Source organism: Erythrolamprus reginae, chromosome 7 (genome assembly GCF_031021105.1).
Source record: "Erythrolamprus reginae isolate rEryReg1 chromosome 7, rEryReg1.hap1, whole genome shotgun sequence".
NCBI classification, from domain to species: Eukaryota; Metazoa; Chordata; class Lepidosauria; order Squamata; family Dipsadidae; genus Erythrolamprus; species Erythrolamprus reginae.
Window position 1 is genome coordinate 74,742,257 of NC_091956.1, and position 27,015 is coordinate 74,769,271.

Here is a 27,015-nt window from a genome sequence, read left to right on the forward strand (position 1 = left end):
TATTGTTGCCTGTATTCTGTGTCAGAAACTTCAAATGAGAGAATTGCAGCAACTAACTGAGCATTATTCTTAGCAGGCCTTGGAATCTCAGTCGTTATATTTTGCTTTTCTTTTTTCCTATCTTTCGCTTGCTCCCTCCTATTATGATGATTATTATTTTTTAAAAAGGGAGAGAGGCAAGACAGCATGGACTACTGCTGATGGAATATTTACCTTCACGAGCTTTCTCTAAAAGTTAATTACTGCTTGGAGCAAGTTGATTTGGCTGTCTTGAGCTGCCTTTTATTAGTAGAGTCTTTCATTAATTTCCCTCGCTGGATTTGCTGTTAATAGCGGCTTGGTCTCGGGCAGCACAAAGCAGCATCTGTGCCATTGATGGGGGTAGGAGGGGTGACGCCGTTTACAAATCAGGTCTGATTAACATGATGCTGCAGTCTACGGGGAACAGCATCTCTCGTCCACCACCAGCTTCAGGAACATCCGTCGGTGCTACTCTAGCTCCAAACATGATCAACTAGTGTCACTTAGTAAAAGGACGGGACAAAGCAACTTCTCACGTGGCAACAGCAGAGGGCAACTGGTGTAACTCAATGAAAATGCCGATTGATCATTGGACAAGAAAATGATTAAACATACAATGAAGTAAACAGAATGCAAAAACAGCTGCTGCTACCGAGAGGCCTGTAGTGTTAGATAAATGAATCCGACCTTAAAAACATTGTTTGAAAATTAAGAACATAAAATCACATGCGTAATTATTTAATTTAACATTGTGGTCCTAAAGAACTGCTGGTTCAGTTCTACAGAGGAATTATTGAGCCCTTCTTGGCACGGGACCAGGGTATCTCCGAGACTGCCTTCTGCCGCACGAATCCCAGCGACCGGTTAGGTCCCACAGAGTTGGTCTTCTCCGGGTCCCGTCAACTAAACAATGTCACTTGGTGGGACCCAGGGGAAGAGCCTTCTCTGCGGCGGCTCCGACCCTCTGGAATCAGCTCCCTCCAGAGATTAGAACTGCCCCCACCTTCCTTGCCTTTCGTAAACTCCTTAAAACCAACCTCTGCCATCAAGTGTGGGGGAACTGAAACATCTCCCCCTGCCTATGTAGTTTTTATCTATGATATGACTGTATGTATGTTTTTATATATTGGGGTTTCTTGTTTTTTAGACTTTTTAAATGTATTATTGTTATTTTAGATTCTAACTATTAGATTTGTTATTATATATTGTTTTTGTCATTGCTGTAAGTCGCCCCGAGTCTACGGAGAGGGGCGGCATACAAATCTAATAAATAATAAAAATAATAATAATGTGAAATTGATTGTCAATCAGTGTTGCTTCCTAAGTGGACAGTTGGATTTCACAAAAGTTTCATTTACTTGTAGTTATATTGTGTTGTTTAAGTGTTCCTTTTATTTTTTGAGCAGTGTAGTATCCTATACATGTTGGACAAACTAGCAAAGAAACAAATAATAATAAACAAACTCAAACTCAACACAGACAAGACAGAGTGGCTGTGGGTCTTGCCTCCCAAGGACAATTCCATCTGTCCATCCATTACCCTGGGGGGGGGAACTACTGACCCCCTCAGAGAGGGTTCGCAACTTGGGCATCCTCCTCGATCCACAGCTGACATTGGAACATCATCTTTTGGCTGTGGCGAGGAGGGCGTTTGCCCAGGTTCGCCTGGTGCACCAGTTGCGACCCTATTTGGACAGAGAGTCATTGCTCAAGTCGCTCATGCCCTCATCACCTCGAGGTTCTATGACTGCAACGCTCTCTACATGGAGCTACCTCTGAAAAGTGTTCGGAAACTTCAGATCGTGCAGAACGCAGCTGCGAGAGCCATTGTGGGGCTTCCAAGATTCGCCCACGTTTCTTCAACACTCCGTGGCTTGCATTGGCTGCCGATCAGTTTCCGGACACAATTCAAAGTGTTGGTTATGACCTTTAAAGCCCTTCATGGCAATGGACCAGATTACCTCCGGAACCGCCTGCTACCGCACGAATCCCAACGACCGATAAGGTACCACAGAGTTGGGTCTCGTCGACTAAACAATGTCATTTGGCGGGCCCCAGGGTAAGACCCTTCTCTGTGGCGGCCCCACACCTCTGGAACCAACTCCCCCCGGAGATTAGAACTGCCCCCACCCTCCCTGTCTTTCGTAAACTACTCAAGACTCATTTATACCGCCAGGCATGGGGAAGTTGAGATAGCATTTATACCGCCAGGCATGGGGGAGTTGAGATAGCTCTTCCCCCTAGGCCATTACAAGTTATGCATGGTATGTTTGTGTGTATGTTTGGTTTTATAATAGGGGTTTTTAGTTGTTTTTATTATTGGATTGTACATGTTGTGTTTATTATTGTTGTTAGCCGCCCCGAGTCTGCGGAGAGGGGCGGCATACAAATCCAATAAATTATTATTATTATTATTATTATTAAATATTTTAGCTTCGCAGACTGACTTGAAAAGAGTACCTCCCTTCTGTAGAGAGAGCCCTGGTCTCTTGGTTAATTTTTTGGGGGGGGAGAGTAGATAGGTGTCTATCTTTCTTAGCTGTGAACAAAAACTGGTGTAATCTCCCTAGAAACACGTGAGCTGTCATGTATCCTTTTAATCTGCCAAACCCCACAGCCAAATGTACTGTCACATGCTGATTTTCCTTTTCTTTTGAGAAAGTAGCTCTGGGATGACTGATGGATTGTTTGCTCTCTTTTTAACACAGCCAAGATCCTGAATGCCCTCGGGTGATGGGAACCAATGGGAACCGACGCAAAACTGGTGACCCAGTTCAAGTTCACCTTACAAAGCTTGAGCAGTCTGCGCGCATGACTCTAGAAAAGGATTATTCACAGTGGCATTATATTTTTCAATGCATTTTCTTCTTGCCCAGCTGCAAAAGTCCCAACACTGAAGATTTTGCACAGAGCTTTAAAAGAGATTTAATTTTCTCCTCCTTTCTCTCGTCCGCTTCTTTACTCCGACTCCCTAATTTCTTCTCTAGCTCTGGACTGTGACAGAACATTTATGTACTCAAACAATGCAGCACAAGCATCATACAGGTGATAAAAGGAGGATAAAGAAACTGCTGTACAAAATCTAAACTCTCTTTAGTTTGGCAGACAAAATCATTTCCTCTTCCTTAAGCTAAACTTTGCAGAAATCATGAATTCTTTTATGAAATATTCCTGATCAATCTCAAAATAACACAGATATTTATACATATTTTTTAAAAAGTACCATGCAATCATAAAAAATAGCTCAAGGAAGTTTGTTAAAAGCTGCTGTGTTCAGAAAACATTCCTGGTTTCTACTTAAATAGCAAGAAAATTATAAATTATTTCCACAATAGATCATTGGCGGGACCCAGGAGAAGAGCCTTCTCTGTGGCGGCCCCAGCCCTCTGGAACCAACTCCCCCCAGAGATTAGAATTGCCCCCACCCTCCTTGCCTTTGGTAAGCTACTTAAAACCCACCTCTGCCGCCAGGCATGGGGGAATTAAGACTTTTTTCTCCCCCTAGGCCGTTACAACTGTATACATGGTATGTTTGTATGTATGTTTGGTTTTTATATATTAAGGGGTTTTAATTTGCTTTTAGTATTGGATTTTATTGTATATTTTCATGATTGTTGTTAGCTGCCCCAAGTTTTCGGAGAGGGGCGGCATATAAATCCAATAAAACTAAACTAAACTAAACATTGTTCTGCCGGACTCTCTGGTAGGAGCCTCCCGAAAATTCAAGGGTACAAATTGCAGACACACACACACACACGTTTGAAAATTCAAAACAATGTTCTTTATCACAAAATTCAAAATAAACTAAGCACTCTTTTTGTATTGCAAAGAGCACTCATCCCAAAACAATCAGGTAGTCTGTACAATTTCCCTTAAGCAGTCATTAAGTACTTAGCTAGCAGCTGTGAAGAAACTTCACACCCCTTCTTCTTCCAACGAAGTGAGACACACACACAAACACACGCACACACACGTTGCTCTGCTTTGGTTTCAAAGGTGTGAAAAATCAACAAAGTCCAGAAAACAGCAACACATGATTCCTGAAGAACTGCGATCAGATACTCTTTCACAACGGCCAGACCCACAAACTGCTATTTATAGCTGCAGCCCTAATTACTGGAGCCCCACCCAACCACAGGTGGCCTCATTTTCTCTTGTAATAATCCTTCAGTTGTTGTCTCCTATGCATCAATCTACACATGCGTGGATGTGTCATTAATTCTTGTTCTGAATCCAAGGATGATACAGATGATTGATCTCCTCCTGGGCTGTTTGCCAAACTCCCCTCTTCCCTGTCACTCATGCTTCCTTGGTCAGAGGAGGCTTCGTCGGCAGATTCCATTGGGAGCAAAACAGGCCTGCGGCATGTGGATGTCTCCCCCACATCCATCTGCACATTCCTTGGGGCAGGAGCTGGGCCAGAGCTAACCATAACAGATCATTTACAATAAATATATACTGTAAGTGTAATCTGCATGTACAATACTATGTAAGGGAATGACAGATTTGGCACATAATACTGAGCTGTAACACATAATGTAGAAAGCCTAGAACTAAGGCAATATGCCTGATGTTTGTCAAGTACCAGAGAATGATGAATGAAATAATTAATTTGCAACAATACAGACTGACACCTTTATGTGTTAGGTCCAATATAACTAGGACATCATTTGGTTGTGATCGCTGGGATGACATCATAGCCAGGATGGTAAGTTGAAGTCTCCCAGCACCTGAGAGCTGTAAACTTCAGTAAATATACTTCTTGTAATAGAGTGGACAATAGATCAATAACAAACTTACCACATTTTTAGAGTATAAGACACACCGCAATATAAGACACACCTTAATTTTTACGGAGAAAATAGAGCAATGGAAAATACCCTGCAAAGGCTTGGAAAACATTCTTTGCAGGGAGTAACAATGAAAGAGCTTGCAAGCTGGTAAGAACTGGGGACATTGTTAGCACCTGGTTAGGGCTGGAAAGAAACCTATTCAGAGCAAGTTAGAGCAATGGAAAAAACCCTGGAAAGTCTTACGGCTTGGAAAACATTCTTTGCAGAGAGTAACAATGAAAGAATTGGCAAACTGAAAACATTGTTAGCACCTGGTTAGAGCTGGAAAGAAATATTTGAAGCAAGTAGAGAGAATGAAAAAAAACCCTCTACAAAGACAGGGTTTGGAAAACATTCTTTGCAGAGAGTAACAATGAAAGAGCTTGCAAGTCGGTAAGAGCTGGCACATCGTTAGCACCTGGTTAGGGGTGGAAAGAAACCTATTCAGAGCAAGTTAAAGCAAGGACTTAAGAGTTTGGAAAACATTCTTCACAGAGAGAAACAATTGAAAAAGCCTGCAAGGTAAGAGCTGGGAAGATCGTTATTTATTTATTTATTTATTTATTTATTATTTGGATTTGTATGCCGCCCCTCTCCGAAAACTCGGGTGGCTCACAACAAGTGAAAAAAACAATCCAATACATTAATCCAATTAATTAAAATATTATAAATTTAAGAAAAACCCTTATACTAACATACACACACACAAGCATACCATATATAAATTCAACGTGCCCAGGGGAAGATGTTTAGTTTCCCCATGCCTGACGGCAAAGGTGGGTTTTGAGGAGTTTACGGAAGGCAGGAAGAGTAGGGGCAGTTCTGATCTCCGGGGGGAGTTGGTTCCAGAGAGTCAGTGCCGCCACAGAGAAGGCTCTCCCCCTGGGGCCCGCCAACCAGCATTGTTTAGTTGACGGGACCCGGAGGAGGCCCACTCTGTGGGACCTAATCGGTCGCTGGGATTCGTGCGGCAGAAGGCGGTCTCGGAGATATTCTGGTCCAGTGCCATGAAGGGCTTTAAAGGTCATAACCAACACTTTGAATTGTGACCGGAAACTGATCGGCAGCCAATGCAGACTGCGGAGTGATGGTGAAACATGGGCATACCTGGGTAAGCCCATGACTGCTCTCGCAGCTGCATTCTGCACGATCTGAAGTTTCCGAACACTTTTCAAAGGTAGCCCCATGTAGAGAGCATTACAGTAGTCGAACCTCGAGGTGATGAGGGCATGAGTGACTGTGAGCAATGAGTCCCGGTCCAGGTAGGGCCGCAACTGGTGCACCAGGCGAACCTGGGCAAACGCCCCCCTCGCCACAGCTGAAAGATGGTTCTCTAATGTGAGCTGTGGATCGAGGAGGACGCCCAAGTTGCGGACCCTCTCTGAGGGGGTCAGTCGTTAGCAGCTAGTTAGGGCTGGGGAAAGGAAAAAAAAGCTACATCCAGAGTATAAGACGCACCCAAATTTTAAAATTTCATTAACTATATTACTTTCTCGTTAATTTCTCTAACTTTTTCCTTCCATTCACCTATGGGGAAAAGAATCAATATGCTTCCACTCTCTATTATCAGTGTCATTTTAAGTCTATATTTTGCCTTATTCTTGGCTGTTCAGTTAGACTTAGAACTTAAAGAGTTCATATCTTTATGTTCCTTGGGTAGAAAAATATACTACATCATCTAAATACAGTGGTACCTCGGTTCTCAAACGCCTCGGTTTTCATACATTTCGGATTTCAAACAAAATTTTCTGCAAAAATTTGCTTCGGTATCCAAACAAAAATTCGGATACTGAACAGAAAATTTTGTTTACTATCCGAAATGTAAGATCTGAGGGGACGAGGTCAGAGGGAATGGGAGTCGGAATCCCAACACACCCCTCCTGGCAGCCCTCTTAACAGCCTCCCAGTCTCTACCTTGTAACTGCTCCAAGCTGCAGGAAGGGTAGGGCTGGCTGCAATACCGGCAGCTTCGGGGGGCTCCTTTCCTCAGCGGTTCAGTTTGGTACCTCCAGGCAGCTGCACCAACTTTTTCCTTCCCGGCGGCGGCGGCTCCGGCGGCTTCCCTACGAGGAGGAGCAGCATCAGGAACGTCATGTGATAAAGGTAAGCCGCCGGAGCCGTCGCTGCCGGGAAGGAAAAAGTTGGTGCAGCTGCCTGGAGGTACCGAACTGAACCGCTGAGGAAAGGAGCCCCCCAAAACTGCCGGTATTGCAGCCAGCCCTACCCTTCCTGCAGCTTGGAGCAGTTACAAGGTAGAGACTGGGAGGCTGTTAAGAGGGCGGCCAGGAGGGGCGTGTCGGGATTCCGACTCCCATTCCCTCTCACCCCGTCCCCTCAGATCCTTATCCCATAGGAAATAGAGGAAATACTGTAGATTTAATTGGTTCCCAGCAAGTCAATGGGCTGGGAACCAATTAAATCCATTTCCATTATTTCCTATGGGATAAATTAATTCGGTTCTCAACCAAATCGGTTCTCAACCACACTTCTGGAACGGATTGTGGTCGAGAACCGAGGTACCACTGTATCTTATTTTAATCCTGGTGGAAATCTTCCTTTATAATTGGGCCTTAGACGTTTCATTTACTAGGATTTATATTGTGTTGTTTAAGTGTTCCCTTTATTTTTTTGAGCAGTGTATATAAATCTAAGCAGTTGTTGAAGTCTGCTGACTAATGAATTTAACAGTGCTCAGTGATTTATTTGGGTCGTAGTATTAACACAAGAAAAGAGAAATTCAGCTTTTTGAAAGAAAATGTATCAGTACTGACTTTCGACGACTAATGTCTATGATGCTGAGCCACCGAGCTACTGCTATTTCTGTACTTAGAACAACACTTCTGTGCGTGCAACACTGCAATTGTACAAAGAGTAAGATACAAAAGAAGCAACTAAATGCAAGGTCTCTCCTTTTGAGTAACATCCCTACCTTATTACAGAATGAGCTTTTGATACGAGAACGTACATAACACAATTTAACTGGATATTACGGTGCCGATATTTTTTTTAAAAGGAAAAGATGTTTGTTGAAAAGTCACAGCAGGGACTCTTGGGTAAAGGGGAAAAGAACATCTAATGTCACTTTGGTTTCTCTATTGTAGGTCTTGTCAATGAAAGATGGGAACAGATTTCATTGCATTCTGTATGCTGATGATTAAAGAAATAGTAGATCCCTTTCTTTCCAAAGTTTGTGAGTCCTGATGTTTCTTTCTTAGAGACAGAATGGATCTGAGGATCAGTAAGATAAATGAGGCCTTTTCCATTATCAGTCACCCACCCTGTCCAAAACAAAAACAAAAAGTCATTTTCTTAATGTAAGCATTATTATTATCATTATCATTATCATTATCATTATCATTATCATTATCATTAATATTATTATTATTATTATTATTATTATTATTATTATGTCAATACAACACAGCAAACCAGATCACTATGCTGGATTTCGTGTTTCATCACCAGTCGGGCACTTCCCAAGCACCTGGGACTGCGTGATGTAGTGGCAAATTATGTTTGCCAATCCCAGTAAAGCGGCCTTTTGCAATTGACAGATGGAGATTTTGTCAATTCCAATGGTTTTCAAATGTCCGCCGAGATCCTTTGGCACTGCGCCCAGCGTGCCAAGTACCACTGGGACCACTTTCACTGGCTTATGCCAGAGTCGTTGCAGCTCAATTTTTATATCTTCGTATTTCACTAATTTCTCTAGCTGCTTCTCCTCAATTCTGCTGTCCCCTGGGATTGCGATGTCGATGATCCATACTTTCTTTTTCTCCACAATCAGGATGTCTGGTGTGTTATGCTTCAGAATTCTGTATTATTATTACTATTATTATTATTATTATTATTATTATTATTATTATTATTATCATCATCATCATCATCATCATCATTACTATTAATTGGATTTGTAATAAATCTGAAGACTTGGGGCGGCTCACAACTCATAAAAAATACAATACACATTGAAATCCAATTAATTAAAATTAAAAGTTACATATAAAAACTAAAGATATACAAAGTAACAAAACAAACATAATCGTGAAAATGCACAAAAATATTTACTAAACAAACTTATATAACCACCCAACTCACACATGGTGACTTGTGACTTTGGAATTGTTTCCACTGATTAAAAGTTGTAATATTTTATTTATTAGATTTATATTCCATTTGGTAGTATACATAGCACTTCCTTATCCAATTTTCTCTGGCAACAAACCTCGTGAAGAAGGATGTACCGAGAAAGAATAACTGGCGTAATCACTGAGCAAGTTTCCATGGCTAAATATGAATTTGAATCTAAATCCATTTTAGTCCCTTAATATTAAAGACATATTTATTGACAGTAACAATTAAAAACAGTTTCAAAGTATGAAGTACAGAGGCAGTAGAATTATATGCTCTTTTGATTCTATGTTACTAAAATATTCATAATACTATGAATATATAGTATTCATAGTATTCAAATACTAAAATGTTACAAAAACTTCAGAAGAGAAGGATTTAGGGGTAGTGATTTCTGACAGTCTCAAAATGGGTGAACAGTGCAGTCAGGCGGTAGGGAAAGCAAGTAGGATGCTTGGCTGCATAGCTAGAGGTATAACAAGCAGGAAGAGGGAGATTATGATCCCGCTATATAGAGTGCTGGTGAGACCACATTTGGAATATTGTGTTCAGTTCTGGAGACCTCACCTACAAAAAGATATTGACAAAATTGAACGGGTCCAAAAATGGGCTACAAGAATGGTGGAGGGGCTTAAGCATAAAATGTATCAGGAAAGATTTAATGAACTCAATCTGTATAGTCTGGGGGACAGAAGGAAAAGGGGGGACATGATTGAAACATTTAAATATGTTAAAGGGTTAAATAAGGTCCAGGAGGGAAATGTTTTTAATAGGAAAGTGAACACAAGAACAAGGGGACACAATCTGAAGTTAGTTGGGGGAAAGATCAAAAGCAACATGAGAAAATATTATTTTACTGAAAGAGTAGTAGATCCTTGGAACAAACTTCCAGCAGACGTGGTAGATAAATCCACAGTAACTGAATTTAAACATGCCTGGGATAAACATAGATCCATCCTAAGATAAAATACAGAAAATAGTATAAGAGCAGACTAGATGGATCATGAAGTCTTTTTCTGCCGTCAGTCTTCTATGTTTCTATTTTCAGCAGTAAATATTGGTACTGCAATTGGATCAAAGCACAGAGGACCTTCAAGGGAAAAAACTAGGATTTTATGAATTAAAATAAAAAATTTCACCGCAAAGGCAATGGGATGACCTTGGGCCAGTCACTCTTCCCCAGAAAAAGGAAGACGGCAACAGCAAGTAATTTTTGCCAAGAAAAATATATAGGTATCAGAAATCAATATTGATTTGAACATACCAAATAAATAATCAGGGTCTTTTAATCAACGGTGAGTCCTAACAGTAATTCCTTTGATTGAACAGCTATGACGCCACAATAACTTTATTAGAAATATGTCTTCATAAATGAGGACAAATGGCATCTAAATTATTTATGGAATCTACTTATGAGAAATTATTTCTACCAGTATAAAACCTCAGTTTTGAATAACCCATTGGACTGATAAAGTGTTAGATTTCAACACATCGTGACTGCATGTTTACAAACCTTGTAAATCGACGACCACATCTGTGCCTTGGGAAAATTCGTAGCAAAAATGACCATATGCAAGTCCATATTCTGTGGCTTTGTACTCCAATTTTACTACATTGGTGTTGTTGGATAACTTCACAAATTCTCCTAGAATGTAGGGTTCCACAGTTACACATCCTTGGATAGACTTGCCTTCTAGTATCTGACAAAGAAATAAGAGAGTTACAGTATGACTACTATTTCCATATAGATATTGTCCACTATTTTCATGAAAATATTTCTCTCTTGTCTTTTGCTGAGTTTTTGTTTTTTCCTTACCAAGAGCACCACCGATGGAATGTAAAAGATTTGTGTAGAGATGTTTTGCTCATACAGTCTTTTGTTGAACTCTGTCACGTAGTACTGAGCTGTCATTTGCCGTTCCACATCATTGAAATGGTACATAATCTCCTTTTCTTCTTTGTATTCTTTGCCAACATATCTAGGGATAATTAATACACAGCACAAATAATATTCTCCATTTACTGTAAATAATATAACACATACCACAGTAATAGCTCATGTTTATTTAGGAAATGTGTTCGATGCTCTTCTTCAATAGCAGCTCAGATGTGACATGAACAATCTACATACATGTACCCGTGAAAATCTACGAATATATATATATATATTCGTAGATTTTCACGGGTATATGTATGTAGATTGTTCTGAGTTCGGGTTTTGCCCCGTGTAATGTATTGAGTGTCTATGCGACGTTTCGGTGAAATCACATTCACCATCATCAGGCTGAAGTTTTAAGCATATTTAAAGCAACACGAAGCTTAAAACTTCAGCCTGATGATGGTGAATGTGATTTCACCTCTGAGTTCGGGTTTTGCCCCGTGTAATGTTTTGAGTGTCTATGCGACGTTACGGTGAAATCACATTCACCATCATCAGGCTGAAGTTTTAAGCATATTTACAGCAACACGAAGCTTAAAACTTCAGCCTGATGATGGTGAATGTGATTTCACCGAAACGTCGCATAGACACTCAAAATATTACACGGGGCAAAACCCGAACTCAGAACAATCTACATACATACATACATACATACATACATACATACATACATACATATATATATTTGTTTTTGTAGATTTTCACAGGTATATGTATGTAGATTGTTCTGAGTTCGGGTTTTGCCCCATGTAATGTTTTGAGTGTCTATGCGACGTTACGGTGAAATCACATTCACCATCATCAGGCTGAAGTTTTAAGCATATTTACAGCAACACGAAGCTTAAAACTTCAGCCTGATGATGGTGAATGTGATTTCACCGAAACGTCGCATAGAACAGCACGAAGCTTGAAACTTCAGCCTGATGATGGTGATTTTCCCCTCTGCCTTTTAATTATTATTAAAAAAGGTTCGCCGTCACTGTCCTAGGCTGCTAAAATGTAGCCTCAACAGGTAGAAGGCTTTGCTCTGCAAACACTGAACCCTACATTTAGTCAAATGCAACAAAATATGGAGCTTGTGTGAACATTTCCAGATTGTATGTTCGCTTGAGTCCTACCTTCCCAGGGTTTCTTCTTGGTGCAGAAAGTGTATCCAAAAAGCATCCCTCTGCTTGCCTTTCTTGGCTACACACAACTTATCTCCAATGTATGCAGCTGTCTCCTGAGCTGTCCACAGCCCAGAGACCTTAGAGTATTTCAAGAGAAGAGCATCTAGAGAGAAAAACAGATGAAGTGATGGAACTACATTATCTCATACGTGCTTTCACAACCCGATCTGTAAAAACTGCAGCTTAGTGCTATCAGTCTTCTATGTGCACAAAAAATAAAGCAAAACAAGATGAATTGCTTTGGACTGAGAAGATATTTCTCAACAAATTATATCTTGCTGATGACTACAGGTGTAAAAACAACTACAGTGGTACCTCTACCTACGAACGCCTCTACTTAAGAACTTTTCTAGATAAGAACCGGCTGTTCAAGATTTTTTTTGCCTCTTCTCAAGAACCATTTTCCACTTACAAACCCGAGCCTCCGAAACTGTAACTGGAAAAGGCAAGGAGAAGCCTCCGTGGGGCCTCTCTAGGAATCTCCTGGGAGGAAACAGGGCCGGGAAATGTGGGGAGAAGCCTCTGGGGGGCCTCTCTAGGAATCTCCTGGAAGGAAACAGGGCCGGAAAAGGTGGGGAGAAGCCTCCGTGGGGCCTCTCTAGGAATCTCCTGGGAGGAGACAAGGCCACCACCCTCCCTGTGGTTTCCCCAATCGCACACATTATTTGCTTTTACATTGATTCCTATGGGAAAAATGGCTTCTTCTTACAAACCTTTCTGCTTAAGAATCTGGTCATGGAACAAATTAAGTTCATAAATAGAGGTATCACTGTATGGTCACGCCCCTAAAGAAATTAGTATATTGTATTGTATATGACAGGGTTTCCCAACCTTGGCAACTTGAAGATATCTGGACTTCAACTCCCAGAATTCCCCAGCCAGCATTCTCTGGCTGGGGAATTCTGGGAGTTGAAGTCCAGATATCTTCAAGTTGCCAAGGTTGGGAAACACTGGTATATGACATCGGAGGTGGGCTGCTTCTGGAACGGCTAATTGCACGCAGCTCCATGGCCCTCTGTATGATAACTACAAAAACCCTAGCACCAAAACAATTGATTCTGCCGCAGATACAGAATTTTATTTGAAATATGTGGATATCAGTACTTAGATTCTGCCTCTCATTATATCATTAACACTTTATTTACATCTTACATTTTAAGAGTATAAATAGGATACAAAAACCATAGAAAAACAATGGTATCAAACATAACAGCAAGATCAGAATTCAGAAGTCTTGATCTTTTCCTAACTTCTGTAGCCTCATTCCTTTTCCTTTATTTTGGAATGAAAAATAACTTTTATTCAATTTTGCACCAACATTTTGATGGGATTTGCATCGGTAGGGTATGAAGCTTGTGTGTTTAATTAGCCTCAACATAGCCCTAGGCCAGTGATTTTCAACCTTTTTTGAGCCGCGGCACATTTTTTACATTTACAAAACCATGGGGCACATTGAGGGGGGGGGGTGTTTAAAAAAAGTCTTCCTTCTTTACTCTTTTTTGCTCTATTTCTCCCTCCCACCTTCCCTCCCTCTCTTTCTCTCTCTCTCTCTTGCTTTCTTTCTTGCTCTCTCTAGCTCTCTCTTGCTTTCTTTCTCTCTTATTATCTTTCTCTCTCTCTTGTTTTCTCTCTCTCTTGCTTTCTTTCTCTCTTATTATCTTTCTCTCTCTCTTGCTTTCTTTCTCTCTTATTATCTTTCTCTCTCTTGCTTTCTTTCTCTCGTTTTCTTTCTCTCTTGCTTGCTTTCTCTCTCTTTCTCTTTCTTTCTTTCTTTCTCTCTTGTTTTCTTTCTCTCTCTGAGCTTCGTGGCACACCTGACCATGTCTCGCGGCACACCAGTGTGCCACGGCACACTGGTTGAAAAACACTGCCCTAGGCTAACTAGCCCTAGGGTGAGTATCGTGTCCTTCACTGTACTACCCTCTTTCCAGAAACAGGCTACAAGATTCCATACAATCATTTGACACCAGCAGTTATTGAACTTCTGTAGGTGTGATCAGCTGCAGCTTTGAGGAAGGGGAACCAGCAAAAAGAACGGAGAAGTCCCTGGAACTACTGGCATTGTATGTGGTAGCATGGAGAGAATAGCATTAATTGCATCATTACCCCACCCTCAATGATTATGTGATTGGTTTTACATAATATGCAGCTATTTGCTCCACCGTGAGTCAAACGGTCCAAATTTATAAATTGGTATGAAAATGCCAGGATGCAATCAACTTCTGTCTCTGAAAACAGCATAGATTTACTGAGATCAAAATTTCTGGAGCAAAGATAATAGTTTAGAAAAATGTGACTTACGGTGTGTTTTATGCAGGAGGTTTGGCTTAAAGGATCCTGTATTCTTCATTCTCTCAGCAAGCCAAGCATGTTCAACACCTGTAAATAGCTGGTTATAATCATCATTGCTCAGAATACGAGCTTGTTGCATTTGTTCTTTGACCATGCTAATAAAGGAAAAAGAGCTTCCGCTAGAATAGATTAAGGGAGAACTTCCCAGGTCAGAAAAACTACTGGAAAAACTGGATCCTTTGTACCATGATTTCAGAGAGCTTGAGCTGTGGCTGCTGTTTAAAATGCCTCTCACATTTTCACCATCATCTTCTTCAGTTGTAGCACAATCACTAACATGGTTTGAAACTTGCTTGTTGTCCCATCCTAATGAACAGCTTGGGGCCTCAGTCCTGCAATTTTGGGGATCTTTTATTATACCTTCCTGGGTACAATGGTCTGTTAACTCTCTTCCGTCATCAGAAACCAGTTCCCAGTCATCTTCTGCTTGTGTTTTAACTTCAGATATTTTAGGGGAGCATCCTGTTAACATCATATTGGCAGATTGGTTAACCCAAGTTTGTACGAAATGGTCACATTCATCTTTTAATTCATTGTTTCTTATAGAAGCAGGTGCTGTCTTTTCACTGAGTAGATCTAGATTCATCAGTAAATCTTCCGTCCCATCTTCTGTTTCTCCTTCTAAGTCAACCATTTGCCAATGATTCCTACTTATTGGGCCTGAATCTTGTGTAGGGCTTGCATTGTCTTCAATGCTTCCTTTTCCAATGCTAGAAATAGTAACGTTGGTACTGTCCATGGTTCTGGAAACCTTCCCTGAAGAACTTATTCCAAGAGGATCTTTTTCAGATGTAGAACTCATTACTTTATCTTGTTTGGAGTTGCTGCTACTAGTTCCTTTGGATGACTTATCTGAAGCATCCACCTCTGTCTCCATATTTTTCTGTCTTAAATTTGGGCCCAATTCTTTTGGTGTATTAGTGAAAGGGATGCTTTTCGGAAAGGGATGCTTTAAATAACCGGTGTCATTTTGAAAGTCTTGAAGTGTGATTTTATTTATTTTATTAGTTAATAAACAAAGACCACTCTCTTGAACTTCCTTTTTAATATCTTCAGGCAATTCTGTAGCGTTCCTTGTCTTCTGTACCTTATCTCGGGGTAGATCATTTTTATTATTGACAATTTCTTCCCAACTAGTATTGGAGCTCGACCTGGACAATTTGCTCCAGGATCCCAGGTCACTAAAGACTTTATTCCCACTTTGGAAATCCACTGAAATCTGACCAGCTTTTTTTTGATCATCAGAAGTTTCAGTTTCTGTCTCCTCAAGAGAAACCCTCCTTGTGACCATGTGAGGAACTTTCTTTCCCATTTGGTCTTTAAAGACATCATGTCTTTTTTCTGCTTTCTGCGAAGCTGGGATTGCAACACTCTGATTTTCATAGTGAGAATTTGCTTCAGTAGCACATATGGTATCCTTATTTCTGGTTTCGGTCTTCAGAGTTGTTATGCAGGTTCTTGCCTTTCCATTTCCGGGTCTCGTTTTATGATTTCTGCAAGTACTTTCAAAAACATCACAGACCGTTTCATGGTGCTGAAAATACATTCTGAGAACCTCCTCGAAGCTCAAATCGCAATCCAGAACGTCTTTTTTGACGTCCGTTTTGTAGCTATCTGGAATGTAGGATTTGGCATCTGAATTTGGGAAATGTTGCACTTGCAATTGTTCTTTAACTGACATGACCAGGGACATGATGTCTTTAGCGAGCAATTCTTTTTCCTGCTCTTCATTTGGAAGTGGATAACTATAAACATAAAGTTTCTCCAAAGCTTCCTGGCACAACTGAGTCACCTGATTAAGGTTCTTGCTTTCTCCATACAGCCGCTGGTGTACTTTGGCAAGGGAGAAAGCTGCTTTGATAAAACTGTGGAGCTCCTGTTTGCTGGTGACTGGTTCTTTGTCCTTCTTGGTCAATAAACCAATCTCAAAGGATTCCTTTGCTTGTGATAAATAAAATGCTCTCTTTTCCGGAGGACATGCACTTGAACAGCTGTACGTTAGCAAACATATTCCCCGGATATTCTGAAAAGTAAGTACAGTGGAAATGAATAACAAAAAAACAGAGCTGAAGGGATTGGATACTGTAGCCTAGAGGTTAATTCTCTGCCTTACAAGGCAAAGGTTGCAAGTTCAACTCCCAGTGAGGGTATGGCTAGCTGATGAGCCCAAAATAAGGCCGAAATAGATCTATCCTAGTCTCGCTTAATTTTCAACTTCAGCAAAAACATATGATACATACAGAATATAGTTTGTCTGCTATGAATGAATTAACTGCCTTGGAAATGGCCCTGGATTGGGCCGAGAGGCAAAAAAAGGAGCTGTGATGTTCCTTCAATATATCAGGGTGATTTGACACAAAAAAAACATGTAACCCTTCCCTGGTACAGAGCTGAAGTGATTTGATACTGTAGCCTAAAAGTTGATTCTCTGCCTTACAAGGCAAAGGTTGCAAGTTCAAATCCCAGTGAGGGTATGGCTAGCTGATGAGGCCAAAATAAGGCTAGTGTCCCTTAATTTTCAAATTCAGCAAAAACATGTGACATATATATATGTGTATGTGTGTGTGTGTGTTTCACATCACTTAAAAATCTATTCCAGCATGTAATCAGAATTGCTTTCACTAATTTTCAGTTGATTATAGTTCTACATTGAATGAAATAATATTAGTTTTATTATAGCATAAGTTTATTTAGAATAACATTTTAAATAATTGAACTGTAATATTAATTCAGGTATTAGCAAATAATTGTTTGGAATAACTCATAACTGTTTAGAGTAAAAAGCTTATCCCTGGGTGCAGTTTAACTTTCTGCTTTATGTTTCATTCATTCCATCTGCACTAGACATTTAGATTAAATGGAGCCAGGGTGGCGCATCAGGTAGAGTGCTGTACTGCAGGCCACTAAAGCTGACTGTAGATCTGAAGGTCAGCGGTTCAAATCTCATCACCGGCTCAAGGTTGACTCAGCCTTCCATCCTTCCGAGGTGGGTAAAATGAAGACCCGGATTGTGGGGGCAAAATGCTGGCTCTGTTAAAAAAGTGCTATTGCTAACATGTTGTAAGCCGCCCTGAGTCTAAGGAGAAGGGCGGCATAAAAATTGAATGAATGAATGAATGAATGAATGAATTATAATTTGAATCCCAAGAATTAGCTAGGCAGGAGCATATTATATCAGTAGTTGACAAAGAATTCTCATAGTGGTATAGGGATGCTGAACAAGGTACTTACAACTGCAGTGAGCACAAATAATGGTGTGAACTGACTCAAGACGGCAGCCAGCTTACAAGCTTCAGCAGCTGAAAGTAAACGATGATCAAATTCCTTAAGAAGGTTCTAATAAAATAAGAAAAAGAAATTGGACATTGAATGATACTCGTTTTGATCATTTTAAATGCATATTTTATATGACATATACTCAATTGCATCTCTTGATTCAGAGACAGTGTTTGATAAAAAGAATAGGCTTGAATTGCAAACTACTTTGTATAAATAAGAAACTATAGATTACTTATTATTATTATTATTATTATTATTATTATTATTATTATTATTATTATTTATTAGATTTGTATGCTGCCCCTCTCCGTAGACTCGGGGCGGCTCACAACACAATAAACAGTTCATAACAAATCTAATAATTTACAATTTAAAATATTTTAAAAACCCCATTATTAAGCAGACATACATACAAACATACACTTAATGTGCCAAACGCAGGTATAGGATAGCAATAAAACATGATAAATGGAATTCTTACAGAATGGTTCAATATTGAACTGGAATTATACAAATGTGTGTAATATCATCTTATTTTCTTAATGGTCAAAAAGATAAGGAATGCTGATAGTATGTGGTATGGGATGAGACACTAATGTGTCTGTAATAATTACATGTAATTTCTGACAGTCCAAATAATTTGTAGTGAGTGTAATATAAATGTGTCTGATGCAATTAGACATATGGGTTTGAAAATTAATTTATTAATGGTACTTGCATTTGAATTAGAAAATGGAGGGATCCATTGCAATGTGTACATGACTGGTAATAACTGGGAGTATTTGTTTTTTTTAACGTAACATTTAAAATAAATGAAAATGTAAATAAAATGAACGGGTTTTGAATGATGAAAATGTTTGTAGAAAGGGAATAGATTATTGTGTGGCTGGTTGTAAGGAAAGAATGTTGGTTGAAATAATAGCCTGCCTACTTTGTTCTACAAAACAAAGACACAAGAACAAGGGGACACAATCTGAAGTTAGTTGGGGAAAAGATCAAAAGCAACGTGAGAAAATATTATTTCACTGAAAGAGTAGTAGATCCTTGGAACAAACCTCCAGCAGACGGGGTTGGTAAATCCACAGTAACTGAATTTAAACATGCCTGGGATAAACATATATCCATTGTAAGATAAAATACAGGAAATAGTATAAGGGCAGACTAGATAGACCATGAGGTCTTTTTCTGCCGTCAGTCTTCTATGTTTCTATGTTTCTAAAAGGAAGAATTGAGTACATGCAGATAAACTTAAAAGGAAATTGGACATAGGAGCAAAGGGAAGTGTGTATGATGAAACAAGCACGTGGTTGTGAATGAATGGGTGATGCACAAATGTGGCTTTTATACAAAGATCAATAAATGATGTAAAAAAAGATGGGTCAAACAATGAAAATGATGAGCTTCAAACACTAAACAAATATATGAAACAAATGGTGAATGGGTTGAGAGGAAGGTGGGATGGAGTTAATGAAAGTCTTGAAAAGAAAGATGAGAAAGAACAAAAGGATGAATGTGAATGTGTGAATTATATGGATGTGGCAGAAACAAGAATGATAAGCAAGGAAAGACAGCAATATGATGAACGATGTTGATATATATTAGTTTTAGCCAAATTTAGAAACATAGAAGACTGACGGCAGAAAAAGACCTCATGGTCCATCTAGCCTGCCCTTTTCTGTATTTTATCTTACAATGGATATATGTTTATCCCAGGCATGTTTAAATTCAGTTACTGTGGATTTATCTACCACGTCTGCTGGAAGTTTGTTCCAAGGATCTACTACTCTTTCAGTAAAATAATATTTTCTCATGTTGCCTTTGATCATTCCCCCAACTAACTTCAGATTGTGTCCCCTTGTTCTTGTGTTCACTTTCCTATTAAAAACACTTCCCTCCTGGACCTTATTTAACCCTTTAACATATTTAAATTTTTATTTTTTATTTTTAAATTCATTTGGTTTATATTGTTTATTTCTTTTCTGTACTCACAGCATAGTACTTGCTCCAAAAAGTATGTATATATGAAACTTAGTTAAATCAGGTTCATCTCTGCTACAAAAATAGTTACCAGGTCAAGCTGAGAATTGTTTTTAAATCTGATGTAATCCTCTTCACTCATGGATATAAAGATGTCTGCCAAAATACCCAGTGAGGTTGCAATTCCCTAAAAAAAGAACACATATGAACAACTATCTATTTATTTATTTGGGGTTTGTTTCTATTTTAGGCTACTTCAAACATGTCAAAAGAAATAAAAAAACACCATATAAGGCTCTTTATGCATCTAATTCTAGTGGGACAAGGAAAATCAGATTTTTTTTCACCATTCAGGAAATATTAAGATATACAGTAGTCCCTCGCTATACCACGCTTCACCTACTGCAGCTTCACTTCATTGCGGGTTTCTGAGGAAGCCGATTGGCAGATTTAAACAGCCCGCCGAACTCGATCGGCAGGTTTTTCAAAAAAAAAATAAATCTAAAATTGTAAATACTGTATTTAAATACGGTATCTAAAATAAATACTGTGTGGGAAGGGTTTATAAACACTTAAAACAATGAAAACTTACCAAACAATTACAATATAAATACTTAAATAATTACTATCAGTCGATAAATTCCCCATCGCGGATTTCACCTATCGCGGCCAGGTCTGAAACGTAACACCAGCGATAGGCGAGGGACTACTGTATACTTCAACAGATTTGCAACAATCTATACTCTTCATTTGTGAGCAGATCTGGTCACCGAGATTACAATATACAGTGATATCTTGTCTTACAAACTTAATTGGTTCCGGGACGAGGTTTGTAAAGTGAAAAGTTTGTAAGACCAAACAATGTTTCCCATAGGAATCAATGTAAAAGCGATTAATGCGTGCTAGCCCAAAACTCACCCCTTTTGCCTGCCGAAGTGCCCGTTTTTGCACTGCTGGGATGCCCCTGGGACTCCCCTCCATGGGAAACCCCACCTCCAGTCTTCTGTGTTTTTGTGATGTTGTGATTTCGCTGAGGCTCCCCTTGCTGGGAGACCCCACCTCCTGACTTCTGTTGCCAGAGAAGTGCCTGTTTTTGTGCTGCTGGGATTCCCCTGCAGCATCGCAAAAACACGGAAGTCCGGAGGTGGTGTTTCCCATGGAGGGGAGCCTCAAGAGAATCCCAGCAGCACAAAAACGGGCGCTTCGCTGGCAACAGAAGTCCGGAGGCAGGGCATCCCAGTGGCAGGCGGCTTGGGTTTGTAAGTTGAAAATAGTTTGGAAGAAGAGGCAAAAAAATCTTAAACCCTGGGTTTGTATCTCAAAAAGTTTGTATGACGAGGGGTTTGTAAGACGAGGTATCACTGTATCTAGAGAATATGAAGTAGCTGAACAAGATGAACTCTGTAGACATCAGTAAATAATAGAGAACAGTGATAATAGATACGTCAAAGGTTTTATGCACGCTGAACCCACTCAAGATTAATTAGATATATCAGTTTTTTCCAGATTAGTAGAGTGTTGAACAATGCTAATAAACTAACTCATATCGCAGATGCAAATATAGGAATAAAGAAATATATTTAAATTTCACAATTAATTCCCTATCCATATCACCTGCCATAATTCAATTATTCCAAATCAGTAATTGCTCTTCAGTTAATTTACCTCTAATTAATTTTCCACATGGATTCTGTTCAAAATTAAATTTGCCTACGATTAATCACCCCTTTCATCTTAAACTAAATTGCTTTAAGCTATAAACTATAGTCATATTTTTGTTATGGTGGCATATACGTGCCTATGTGCATGAATTTGAGATTATGGACAAAAGGATGAATTTGACTAATGAAACTGAATTGTGACAACTGATGGGGCGATGGGACAAGGTAAGATGATATATGGCGAGTAGGATCCAAGACCAAGCTATAAAAAGATTAGATTAGATTAGATTTATTGGATTTAGATGCCGCCCCTCTCTGCAGACTTGGGGCGGCTCACAACAATGGCAAAAACAATACATAGTGACAAATCTAATATTTACCAATCTAATTACAGTTTTAGGTTAAAAAATTCATAAAAGCAACCCCAATATATATAAAAAACAAGCACACAATCAATCATACACCAAAACAACATGGGCAAGGGGGAGATGTTTCAATTCCCCCATGCCTGACGGCAGAAGTGGGTTTTAAGGAGTTTATGAAAGGCAAGGAGGGTGGGGGCAATCCTAATCTCTGGGGGGAGTTGGCTCCAGAGGGTCGGACCCACCACAGAGAAGGCTCTTCCCCTGGGTCCCGCCAGACAACATTGTTTAGTCGACGGGACCCGGAGAAGGCCAACTCTGTGGGACCAATTGGAATCACTTTATAATATGTAAATAAATATTTCGCTCTTGGGTTAAAACAATTTATATAAGAAACACCCCCGATTGGTAGTGGGGTATGAATGTTTGTCTGGTGGTGGGCACAATCACTGAGCACTTGTTATACATGTTGTGTGTGTGTTTTTCTTATATTATAAAAATCAATTAAAAAAAATATGTGCATGAATCCATGAGAGAAAGGACAGAGTGTCCACATTCTACTAGGAACTCTATTTTTTTCTTAGTTACATGCATCTCTATAAACCAGAATCTCAAAACTTCAACAGCTATTTTACTTTGCAAAATAAGAAAAGAGAGATAAAACTGTCCCTTAGATGTCAATGGCTCAAGCACCAAGCGCTTCAAAGAACATGGGATTTTGTTTCTTTAAAATATACCTTTTTTAATGAAGTGGTCTGTTTCTATGTAGTCATTTGAATTTATACAATCTGTGTAAATTTTAATATGAGCATCTAATAAGCACACAGAAAATTCTTGAACTTAGGGCGGGATACCCTGTTTCCCCGAAAATAAGACATACCCCGAAAGTAAGGCATGTCAGAGGTTTTGCAGAATTTGCTAATATAAGACACCCCCCGAAAATAAGGCGTAGTCAAGTTTACATACGGTACGGTGGAGAAACATACGGTAACATTCAAAGCTGTTCATAGCGGTACCGTAATAGTGTGGCGTCCCCTGCTGGCCCCTTCCATCGCTTTGTACCGTCCAGTACAGCAGACACAGTCTGCTGCTGTCTCACCACCATTACAGTCTCCACTACAGTGCGTAGAGTGTAGTTCCTCTGGTGGCCGGAAGCTGCAATAGCGGGAGTATACAGTGATCCCCCGTTTATTGCGTCCCCAACCATTGCGAACAGGGTACTTCGCTATTTTTCAACCCGGAAGTCAAAATACCATCTACGCATGCGTGCCCGTTTTTTCTATGGGCACGCATGCGTAGATGGCAACCGGCTTCCCTGGGTCTTCCCCCTCTTGCTGGCGTCAGCGAGGAGTTTCCCCACCGCCCTCCTCGCTGCCGCCCGCCCTTCGCCCGCCCACGCGGTTCATTCTCGCCGCTTTTGAGCTGAGTCCGGAAGAGAATTCGCTCCCGGACTCAGCTCGAAAGCGCCGATAGCCAGCGCGGAGGAGCCGTTCGCTAGCGCTGGCTCTCGGCGCTTTTGAGCTGAGTCCGGAAGAGAATTCGCTCCCGGACTCAGCTCGAAAGCGCCGATAGCCAGCGCGGAGGAGCCGAAGATTGGGGGCGGCGCGGCTATTTTAAAATGTCACCGCCGGCATGGGGGGCTTGCCAGCACCCTCCAGACCCCCAACCCGGGTTTGGGGGGCTGCTAGGAAGCCCCCCATGCCGGCGGCAAACAGCCGCGCCGCCCCCAATCTTCGGTTCCTCGTGGGAGTAAAAACACCATCTGCACATGCGCAGATGGTGTTTTTACTTCCGCAGCGCTACTTCGCAAAAACCCGCTCGTTGCGGGGGGTCCTGGAACGGAACCCTCGCAACGAGCGGGGGATCACTGTACTGTTGTACCATATAAGTGCCGTCGTTTGTGTGTGTGGGTGCCATACTGACAGGTACCGTACCATAATCAGTGTACCGTACGGTACAGTTTCTTTGGGGGGTGTCAGCTTTTCTGCCTTTGAATTGGTCTTATTTGAGAAATATAAGGCACCCCTTGAAAATAAGACGTAGCACAACTTTTGGAGCAAAAATTAATATAAGACAGTGTCTTATTTTCGTGGAAACACGGTAGTATAGGAAATATTCAAGGTATCAAAAAATACATTTATTACCTTCTTATCTGGCTGAGGAAGTGTAAAATAACCCAAAATTGAGGCCCAAACCAGTTCTGCTGCTTCATACCACATCCCTAAAATAGAACACACATAAACAAATGTTCATTTTTAAAACATTTGTTACATTTTTCAAAAAAGATTTTACTAGTGATGAATATTGGGGCCAGTTCACAAATTCTGATAATGACAGGGGTGGATTATTTCATGTTCTTGACTTTCAATGAGTATTTATTCATAATTTATTTGTAACCATTTTAAGAAAGCCTATTTTTATATAAATATCTACATCTATTTTTCTCTCTATATTAAAATACAGCAGTTACATGTCAACAATATGCAGAACAGGCTGTGCATTAGAAACTATACCAAAACTTCACATTTTTGTTAAGAAATTTTCTTTGTATGAAAAACCTTTTCCTGATACTGGAATATAATTTTGTTCGTGAATCAATATCCATATTAGTGCCTTCAGGTCAATCCTGAGACTTGGCAATGACATGGAATACATGAAGTTTTACTGGCAGCTATAGAGGGTTTGCAATTGCCTATTTCCTACACTTGATAAGGAATGACAGGCCCCAAATCATCCAGTTGACTGTGGTACCTAAGGCAAGAGTAGAACGCTACTCTCCCAGCTACTAATCTTTAATAATTACACTAGCTAGCTCTCAGGAGTAGTGTTGGGCGAACCCAACGAAGTTCGGCAAACTCACCCGAACTTTGCCGTGAAGTTCTGGTGAGTTCGCTGAACCTGAACCCGAACAGCAGCAGCGCCGCTACGTTATCCTTTTCCATAAAAATAAACAAGGAGGTGGGGAATTCCCCACCTCCTTTTGCTTCCTTTTATTTTTATGGAAAAGGATGCCGCAGCAGCGCTGCAAGCAAAAGGAGGTGGGGAATCCCACGATGGGATTCCGGGAGTGGGGCTTTGACATCATGGAGACTCCTTCCTTTCCGTTTCAGCCGGCCAGGAAGGAGTCTCCATGATGTCAAAGCCCCGCCCCCGGAATCCCACGATGGGACTCCCCACTCTCCTCCTGGGTGGCGGTGCTTGGCGGTGTTCGAGCGAGCGCTGAACACCAAACCCCGAACTTTTAAAAAAGTTCGGGTTTGGGTTTGGCATGCCGAACTTTGCAAAGTTTGGCATGAGCCCAAACTTTGCAAGCTTGGTTCGTCCAACACTACTCAGGAGATCACTGATGTTTTGTTATTATGTGCAATGAATCCCAGCGACTGGTTAGGTCCCACAGAGTTGGCCTTCTCCAGGTCCCATCGACTAAGCAATGTCATTTGGCGGGACCCAGGAAAAGAGCCTTCTCTGTGGCGGCCCTGACCCTCTGGAACCAGCTCCCCACAGATATCAGAGTTGCCCCCATCCTCCTTGCCTTTCGCAAGCTCCTTAAAACGTACCTCTGTCGTCAGGCAAGGGGGAATTGAAATTTCCCTTCCCCCTAGGCTTATAGAATTTATACATGGTATGCTTGTATGTATGAGTGGTTCTTTAAATTGGGGTTTTAAAGATTATTTTTAATATTAGATTTGTTTACATTGTCTTTTTATATTGTTGTTAGCCGCCCCGAGTCTTCGGAGAGGGGCGGCATACAAATCTAATAAATAAATAAAATAAATAAACTTCTTATCTCCTTAACTATTTATTTTTATAGATTGGGTTTTCCACCAAGTTCGTCCACATAAAACAGTTACTATGAAATCTATTCCAAACTTGTAGCCTTGGAACAGTATAGAGATTCTTGGATTTATTACCCAGTTTCTGTAGAATCTGTCCTCTGATCTGTATACAGACAGATTGAACAAGAATACGATCACTTTCTTTATAATACTTCCATACTCCTAAAAAACAAAAGCAAAAGGTCAGTAAAATAATATTCATAGCTTTAAAGATGAGGGATAATAATAACAAGACTAGAATTTAACACTTGGTTGAAATTAACAGTCCTTGTTTTACAGATAGTAATTTAAGCTCTGGGGGACATTCAAAGACATATACACATGATTATTTTATATTTTATTTAATTACTTATATTTATCATTCAATATAATTACAATTTTACTGATATTATATCTTTCTACAAAGACTCATTTAACACACACATTCATACACACATCTTCAATGAGCCAAACTACAGCCTTTTTATAAAAAAAATGGGGATATATTAAAATTGGTTCCCAATAGATGTAGTATACAAGATTAAACATGAAAAACTGAATAAGTAAAGTCCAAAACAAAGTTTTTCTCCCAATGAATTAGTTTATAACTTAAGGAAAATGCATCCAAAATTATTTGTATATCCCAGTGTAGACCATAAGTAGCAATAACTGGAATTTATCAATTAAAATGGAAAGTAGTATAAAAACATAATTTATTTACCTGTTGCCCCATTGTCAATAATAAGACTGCTAAGAATATATTCAGCCTTCAATAATTTACCTAGAAATATTAAATGTTTTAATTATAATCAACACGATAGGAGAATGTTACTGCATGAGTAATATTCCTTTAGTTTAAACTAAGGATCACCAAGGTGAATACAGACACCTGCATTTATCCACATACAATTACACACATGTATCAACTTTGTGATAATAATTTCTCACCATGCTTGACATAATTATAGGCTTTCTTTTAAAAAAAAACATAGCTTCCCTTTAGTAAAAAATGGCATATGGGATCTACTTGTTAACTCGGGCTGTAATGTTTTTAATCATAGCACAATGATCAGGACCTACCTTAGATTGCTAGCTCCTGCTGGAGGCAACTTGTGCTATGATTGGTTGCTGTGGGTGTGGAGGGGGAGTTTCCTTGTTTGCCACCTTTTCCCCCCTGTGTGTTCTGTAATTTACCTCATGATGCTCCTGCTGTATCAATTTGCCTCATGATGCTCCTGCTGTATCAATTTACCTGATGATACTCCTGTTTGCCTATCTTATTTGGACTATCTAATTTATATCTATATATAGATATAAAATATTTATTTATGTAAAACAAGTTTTGTCAGTGTTTCTGATTCCATTTGGACACCTGCTGTGCAATTCTCTGACAGGTTATGGGCCCAGAAGTCCCCCAAAAAGTGAATAATATTTTTCTGAGGTAAAAGTTTCTTTGTGAGCCTGAGGGAGGTTGAGG

At 40.0% G+C, this 27,015-nt stretch overlaps 1 protein-coding gene across 1 annotated transcript in view; it reads right to left on the minus strand.

Annotated features, from left to right (window-relative positions):
- Positions 1-7,533: 7,533 nt before the first annotated feature.
- The window catches only part of ALPK1 (alpha kinase 1), a 68,935-nt gene continuing 49,453 nt past the window's right edge, over positions 7,534-27,015 (minus strand). Inside the window, exons 5-14 of the mRNA XM_070757874.1 lie at positions 26,260-26,319; positions 25,635-25,721; positions 23,868-23,944; positions 19,792-19,887; positions 17,676-17,780; positions 14,394-16,467; positions 12,042-12,195; positions 10,801-10,963; positions 10,498-10,684; positions 7,534-8,131 (exon numbers count right to left, since the gene is read on the minus strand). Of these exons, the coding sequence (XP_070613975.1) occupies positions 7,932-8,131; positions 10,498-10,684; positions 10,801-10,963; positions 12,042-12,195; positions 14,394-16,467; positions 17,676-17,780; positions 19,792-19,887; positions 23,868-23,944; positions 25,635-25,721; positions 26,260-26,319 (3,203 nt within the window). The 3' untranslated portion in view covers positions 7,534-7,931. The remainder of the gene's footprint in view (positions 8,132-10,497; positions 10,685-10,800; positions 10,964-12,041; positions 12,196-14,393; positions 16,468-17,675; positions 17,781-19,791; positions 19,888-23,867; positions 23,945-25,634; positions 25,722-26,259; positions 26,320-27,015) is intronic.